The sequence below is a fragment of the Adiantum capillus-veneris genome, chromosome 21, assembly GCF_014529385.1.
Source record: "Adiantum capillus-veneris isolate H3 chromosome 21, ASM1452938v2, whole genome shotgun sequence".
NCBI classification, from domain to species: domain Eukaryota; kingdom Viridiplantae; phylum Streptophyta; class Polypodiopsida; order Polypodiales; family Pteridaceae; genus Adiantum; species Adiantum capillus-veneris.
Window position 1 is genome coordinate 97,694,367 of NC_140951.1, and position 7,938 is coordinate 97,702,304.

The 7,938-nt window shown below is 40.5% G+C and overlaps 1 protein-coding gene across 1 annotated transcript; it reads right to left on the bottom strand.

Annotated features, from left to right (window-relative positions):
- Nucleotides 1–241: 241 nt before the first annotated feature.
- On the bottom strand, nt 242–2,975 carry LOC147431404 (uncharacterized). The gene is made up of 3 exons (XM_086493669.1): nt 1,525–2,975; nt 817–1,411; nt 242–628 (listed from the first exon to the last, which is right to left on the bottom strand). The coding sequence occupies exons 1-3, from the start codon at nt 2,973–2,975 to the stop codon at nt 242–244; spliced, it is 2,433 nt and encodes an 810-aa protein (XP_086349795.1).
- Between the last annotated feature and the right edge of the window lie 4,963 nt (nt 2,976–7,938).

The window sequence follows — 7,938 nt, forward strand, 5'->3', positions numbered from 1 at the left end:
ACAAAAAAAAAGAGAACTTTCCCAAAAGCTATCAGTAAAACACAATAAATTCTTCCATATCCCTCAATTATTTCAATTATAGTCCTTCAATAAGAGACAACCAAAAATAGAATGACAAAGACAAAAAAAAAAACTCAAGCTTACACGTGGAATACCCACGGTCCAATTTTGTGTCATATAATGTATAAAATTTCAGTAACCATCCATCACAACCAAAATTGAGGACACTGCATTTAAAGGTCTATGTTGTTAGTTGTAAAACCTCTTTGTACACAATGTTTTGAGCGTAAACCATTGGTGGCTCTGCGGATTCACTTATATTCGATCTTTGAGCATCATGAAGAACTATTTTGATGGCAGATGAAGATCTCACACGGGACATTGCAACATATAGCTGGCCATGAGTGAAAACTGGTGTAGGTAGATACAAACCCAAAACTTCGAGTGTTTGACCTTGTGCCTTGTTGATTGTCATTCCAAATGCAAGCCTCACAGGAAACTGTCTACGCTTCATTTCAAAAGGTAGTCCATGAGAAGACCCTATAATAAAGTCTATTCTAGGTATGAATACCCTTTCTCCAGCATGTGACCCAGTGATTACTTCTGCATCAATAATCCTGTGGTGAAACTGCTTACATATCAACCTTGTACCATTGCACAAACCTTGTCGAGGATCCAAGTTGCGAAAAAGCATAATTGGGGCATTCTCTTTCAATTGCAAAGAGTGTGGTGGAACCCCCCCCCCCCCCCGCCAAGATCAAGAGAATTCAAAAATTCAGTTGTATAAAGAATACTACTGCAATCAGATGAACATACTGAGTCTGCACTCATGTATTCCTTGAATATTCCTCTCATTTTACCCATGGCCAAGTCATTAATGGCATCAACGTCCTTATTGCGAGGAGCAAGTATACCTCTATCCTTAAAAAACCTCTTGTAATCTTGAATGTGTTTCATATCTCCATGTATACAATCAATGAGCCCTTCAAGACTATTTCCTGGAAGAAGCATGTTATTTGGCAATGGGACATGGTCATTCAAATCTCCATGACCATCACCGATGTGAAGTATCCAACCTACAAATTCTCTTGCAAGTGCATTATTTGAGCCTTGAAACACACGCATATTGTCTGTTAGCCGCAAAACCTTTATATATTTCCATATGTGTGAGTGACACAAAGATGCACTCACAATATCTGCACGACTTCCTTTGCGGACAACAGGCAAGATTTGTCTATAATCGCCCCCAAACAAAAGCACTTTTCCTCCAAACAATACATCATTTTGCATCACGTCCCTTACCGTTCGATCTAGTGCCTCATAAGCATATCGATGGGTCATGGGAGCTTCATCCCATATGATCAAGGCAGCTCTCTTTAAAAGTTCATCAAGTTGACTGTTCACTTTGATACTACATGTTGATTCCAAATGCAACTCTAATGGTATTTTAAACCTTGAGTGAGCGGTTCTTCCATTGCTAAGAAGCAAAGCTGCAATGCCAGATGATGCACATGCCAAAGCAACCTTTTGTTGACCACGAATGCGAGAAAGCAAAGCATTATAAAGATACTTTTTCCAGTTCCACCCGGTCCATCTAGAAAATAAATACTTCCTTCTGCCTTTTCAACTGCCTCCATGACTTCATTATATGCAATGTGTTGCCCTTGATTCAAAGAACTCTCCATTTTATCTGCCAAATCATTTTGTTCATGTGCATTGAATATTGTCTCCTCACTTAGCAATCCACCACTACGCTGGAATAAACGTGCTTGATCTATGCTAGGCATCCCAGAAAAGTCAGCAAGTCGTTTTCCATATTGTTGAAGCATATAGTTTAGGGTAGATAATGCTTGGTTCTTTGCTATTTCATGACGAACATGCTCATCAAGCGTACGTGTGCGCAAAGCATAAAAAAAGTCCTCAGAAAGATCTTTGGATAAATTATTCCATAGAGTACCTGGACACAAAGGCTCACAAAACACCAAAATGATCACAAATAATTGTTGCAATTGTGGTCCCAATCGTTGCAAGGATGCCTCCTGCAAACACATTGACCATTCAACATCATTTTGTAGTAGGCCCCTAGCATTGCAAGCTTCCTTAAAGGTAGGGTAAGTGAGCCCACTAAAAGTTCGAAGGTCCTCAAAGTTCCGTGAACCCTTGCACGCGTTAAGCAACAGTCGAAGGTAATAAACCTCCCCAGCTGTAGGAACAATGTTGTACATTCTTCCGATGGTGTTGCCCTTTTGTCTGTGAGTCCATACTTTTCTGCGTGCACTCCAAACCCATTGAGTAGGAAAGTCTATGTAGAGCAAATCATTTGCTTCCGGATACCTTTGATTTGCCACAAACCACTCTGTCAGTGTTGTCTTTCTATTTGCATCATTATTGACTACTCCCGCCAAATTTGGAGCATCTTCAAAAGCTACCATATTCTGTAAAGGAAGATGAACTTGTAACCGCATTGTATCGGGCTTCTCATCATGTAGGTCAAATTCATATATCCTCCAAATTGCCTCAGATGCTGATACATAACGTGCCTCTAGATAGCTCTTAATTTCATCAAGAACACCTTCACCATCTTGCAGCAAGACTGTGGCTCTATCATGGCCCTTATACACATATTTGTAAAGATATTTTACAGCTGTGATAGTTGAGCATATCTCGACATTGATGTGAGCTTTATATCTCGATGAGAGAAGTGGATTATATGGCACAACCCATCGATTATCCAGCTTCATTTGTTTTGATAGCACATAATTTCCATCATCTCGTCGCATGTATGTTGGATATCCATCACCATCAATGCAAGTTTCTGCACAAAACTTGCGTGGATATTTACATCTGCACCTCCCTTCTACCATGCATGGTGCATTTTGATTCAAGACACCACATGGACCGTGAATGTTACAATGTGTTATAACATTGTGCAAATCAGGGAACCTGTCTTTGTCTGGTAGCTCAGCACAAACCATTTTATCATAGTGTGAAACATCAGTGGGCTTGTATTAATATGCAAGAATCAAAAAAATATGAGCATGAGGAAGTCCTCTTTTCTGGAATTCTATCACACTGACATTCCCAATGACATCTCCAAAAATAGAACCCTGTATAAGCAAATGCATCAAGTCTTTAAACTTATGATAAAAGACTCGTGCTGTCAAATCAGGACGATCAGAAGCACTTTGCCCTTGCAATAAGGCATCATCAATCTCTTTCCAGCGTGGATTGCATGTTATAAATAGGTCTGGCTTGCCACGCTTGCGCACGATTGCCATGGCATCTTGATAGAGCTGATACATATGTCGTGGGCCACCCACAAAAGACGAAGGCAAAACAATCCTTTGTCCAGCATTAATACCTCTCACTCCTTCCACCACATCCCTAACTGCCACCATGTCTGCAAGGCCTTGATAAGCTTCAACACGAAGTTCCTTTTGATGGTTTCTCAACCATAGTAGCCTAGACTCTTCCATTGTACTGTAAGCATCAACAATGTATTGCTGCAATAACCTACCCCCTCATAGAAGACACTCTGTGGTTCACTCCTTACTTGTATCAAGGTATAATACTGTTTTTGAGTCATAAAGCGTGTTCTCCTTTCAGTATTCCCACTAGCATCATCATCGGAGTTAGCATTATTATTGATACTGAGAAGAGGTATGTATGGGTGTCAGCCATCTTCTCCTCTTGGAAACAACAAAACATATAGTAAAGGCATATATGAGCGGTGCAAGGAAGAAATTCTTTTAAGGCCTCCTATACGATATTGCAATAGAATATCACGATGCCCCACATTTCTTTCATCTCCATGCCCAGGTATGATTGCTGCAACTTCTGAACCACGGGGTGCTAGGTACTGCCAACCATTTGAGCGTGCTTCAGTAATTACCATCTGGACCTCAGGTACTCTAGAATCTTGCATCATTGTAGCGGCATGACGAAAGGCATTTGCATATGGGTTCTCACGATGCATCATTGTTTGCAAACTTTGCAAAACGTCTCTATCCACATTTGGTACATGGTGTAATCAATTATTCAACTCATTCTCTGTGTCAAAAAAGTACAATTGTGCAAAGCGAGGGATCTGATCTATTGTTTCCCCTGGAGTCACAGGCCCAATATTATGGTACACAGATCCATGAACTTTCAAAGTGTATATACCTTTCCCTCGAGTAAATTGCTCATCTACATGGACCCCCAATGATGCAAAAGCTAATGCATTATTATATGCCCTTATGTTTTTGAGAAATCTTTTGCTTCTAGGAGTAGTCCCCTGCATCAATTCTTTAAGCTCCATTGGTGGATCACTTAAAGCAAGCAAAGACACTTTACCTGATGAGCAACAATACTTTCCCACAAATGTTTGTATTGACCTCTTTTCTACCTTCCAAGAAAAAGAACCACAGATAGAGCATCTAAATTCCAAGGTGCCCAAGCTGTGTAGTACGCATTTACCATGGTAAAGAGAAAGCATGGAGCTATGATTTAAGACCAAGGAATCTGGATACATTGTACGAAAAGAAAGGTGGAGAAGTCACCCTCTCTAAGAGCATTGTGAGGATTTGTGTGGACATCCTGCAAGGGTCTATGAGTTTCAGTATTGTAGAGATTATTTTCAAAGTTAGCAGCAGTTGGTCCTTGCTCATTGATAGAAACCCTTGATGAATAGGGGTGGTCATTTGAAATATCAACCCTTGATGAAGAGGGGGCATTGATATAGACCATTTATGAAGAGGGGTCATTTGAAAAATCAACCCCATGTAGAGATCTTCGAACCCTAGACCGTGCAACTTCTCGTCTTGCTTTTCGAGTAGCATCACACAATCTGCTACGTCTTGCATGTGTAGGAGTCAAAAAACGTGGTCGAGAAGACACCATCTGTTTCTGTTTCAAATAGAGGTTGAATTATTCTCATAAAAAAATAAATTAACACATAGGTAATTTATATAGATCACGTTACATGAATAACATACATCATCATCATCATCATCATAGTTTAGAAAGAGATTGATATGGAATAGAAAGATTAAAAACAATTGTTCTTAACATCAAAACATCATAAGTATCATAGCTCAACACTCAATAAGAGCTTACATATTGGGTGCATTACTTGGTGCACCTGGACCACTTGGCATAACTATACGACCAATCCTTTTGTCAATAGCATTCAAACGACTAATAGATACTTTTAAGGATTGAACTTCATTCCCTAATTTGGTTACTTGCTCTTTCAAGGCTTCAACTTGCTCCTTGTGCTCTTTAAAGAGTAAAGAGAGTTTCTCCATGACCTTATACTGAAAGGTTTCAGTAAACCTATAGAGCTCATGTTGGTTGAGCTCCAAACGTCTCATTGTTGAGATGAACTCTTCTCGAAAAGTCTCTTGGTCACTTTCACTTGCAGGTGCTTGAACCTCTTTCCAAATTTTACATAAATATTCATTGGAATCGTGTTGGTTAGCTTCATTACGTTCACAAAATCCTTGAATAATGTGTAAACGCTTTGAAGAACCTTCATCATCCCCATAACCTCTTGATCTAGCAAGTTGCTTTGTAGCTCTTATGCTATTACGATATGGAGGTGTAGGCATGATAACCTCATCAACACCATGTCCTCCTATAGAAGCAATTGGAGACCCACTGGAAGGGCTATCCATCACTGCACGGACATATGAACATGAGTTACTTGAAAAAGGAACATTTATATCTATCGTATACTTTTTTTTTTCTTTTTACTACCTCTTTTTCTATCTAATACTACACTATCTTTAAATCTCTTTTTATCCCATTCTTTCTTTATTTTCACATTGAGTTTAATTTCTATTACTTCCATTTTTTTTGCAATTTAGATATAGATAGAAGATTTTGGTGTAGTGCGCACTCTGTTCAATTCAAGTTCATAATGAGTTCACAAAAACACTTACTTCACACTTGGTTCAAAAATTTTGATCCGATGGCCAGATTGCTACCGCCTCGCGATCGAGGGAGGTGTCAATTTTAGTGACGGGGCACGCAATGTCAAAAATTTCGAGATTAAAAAAAGATGAATTTATGAACCTTTTTACTTGGTGAGCCAAAGGTCCTTTTTGGACTCTTTGAGCCCACAAGAGACCACGTGGCGCATCCCAAAAAAAGAAAAAACAACGCGATGAAAAGCAGCTATTTCAGGGTTGCGAAAATAATTCGAGCCTATGCAGGTCATCGGCGTATGAGAAATTCAATTCGCTGTCTAGATGCTCCCCTCTGCCGTCACCTCCCACCCTCACCACTACCCAATCCTGGTGCATGACACAGCAGCGCCAAGAAAGCAGCAATATCTTCTACGCAAGCAAACATATCTAGATGCAATCTCCTATGCTTGTATCTTGAAGGCATGTGGAATCATGCAAGATGCTGGAATGGGCAAAAGAATTCACGATGATAGTGTTAGTCAGGGACCGTTGGAAAAAACTATGTACTTGGCACTGCCTTGGCATGTATGCAAAATGTGATGCACTTGAGAAATCGCAAAAAGTGCTTGAGGATCATATTGTTTGGAGTGATGTCTCTTGGAATGCATTGATTGCAGGATATGCACAACAGGAGCAGGGCTAGAAAGCTCTAGGTTGTGATCACCTATGCATGCATCTTGAAGGCATGTGGCTCTACCCAAGGTGCTGATATGGGCTCTTCCATGTTGTCTCTTGGAATGCTCTAATCGCGGGATATGCCCAATAGTGGAAGGGCCAAAAAGCTCTGGGCTGTTTTCAGCAGATGCAAAGAGAGGGAAACTCTCCAAATGCAATCATTTATGCTTCTATCTTGGAGGCATGTGGGATTATGCAAGATGTTGGAATGGGCAAAAGAATTCACGATGGCAGTTTTAGTCAGGGACTGTTGGAAAAAAAACTACGTACTTGGCACTGCCTTGGCATGTATGCCAAATGTGGTGCACTTGAGAAAGTGCAAAAAGTGCTTGAGGAGATTACTGTTTGGAGCGACATCTCTTGGATTGCATTGATTTCAAGATATGCACAACAAGAGTAGCTCTAGGTTGTGAATTATCTATGCATGCATCTTGAAGCCATGTGGCTCTACCCAAGGTGCTGATATGGCTCTTCCATGTACGCCCGGTGTTAATGAGAGGGGATGGAAAGCCTGCACCATCAGAAATACATGCCGAAAGCATTCCATGACATTGTGAGCAGATAATACGGTAGATTCAACCCACCCTGAGAGCAAGAACATCAAAAGTAATGCAGGTAATGGCAAGCATGATAGTGACAGTGAATGCAACAGTCGACATGTTGGCGGAAGTCATAGAAGGGACGACGATGAAAAAACACATACCAATGGCAAGGTGGTAGACAATGAAGGGAAGGTTTCGGAGCCGACCTGTCCAAGGTTGTACTTCGATGCATACAACCAATACTAACGGTACACTTATATTATGTATTTCCATTTTCCCTATGTGATCTCAAAAGTACTTCAAATAACAATTTCATCATATATGTATTTCTCTCTAATGTTTTTTGCAAAGGATTCTTGCTTCTCAATCTTCTGTGCGAGGACATGCTAACTCTACTACTTAGTACTACTTGGTTCTTGATCGTGTCACCAAGAAGCACTCAAGATTGAGCCAAGTGGCTTGAGATTGAGCCACTTGGCTCAATCTTGAGCATCGAATAAAAAAAATTATCCAATGGTGCAGAGCACCATCCTTACAGCCCTCCCAAAAAAAAAAAGCACCATTAGCCCAATTATCGTTGAAAAAAGGAAATACTACTATCTTTCCCCTTTTGCAGGGTCTCGTCTCGTCTTCACAAGAGTTGTCATGGTGACTTACAGACTTTCATGGTGGAGCAAAGGCTCAACCGAACCCTATCTTTCTAAGTAGCTCTCGCGATTATGGGTTGCGAGGAGGCTGTCAAATTGAGTCTAGTGCGCAGGAGTCTAGTG

What these genes read in the sequence shown, in the direction of transcription:
- LOC147431404 (XM_086493669.1), bottom strand. Translation starts at nt 2,975, where the DNA reads ATGGTTTGTGCTGAGCTACCAGACAAAGACAGGTTCCCTGATTTGCAC. An exon ending in GCATTCGTGGTCAACAAAAG is followed by an intron (nt 1,412 to 1,524) that starts GTTGCTTTGGCA and finishes ATCAACATGTAG; the next exon opens with TATCAAAGTGAACAGTCAAC. An exon ending in AATACATGAGTGCAGACTCA is followed by an intron (nt 629 to 816) that starts GTATGTTCATCT and finishes ATATGTAAGCAG; the next exon opens with TTTCACCACAGGATTATTGA.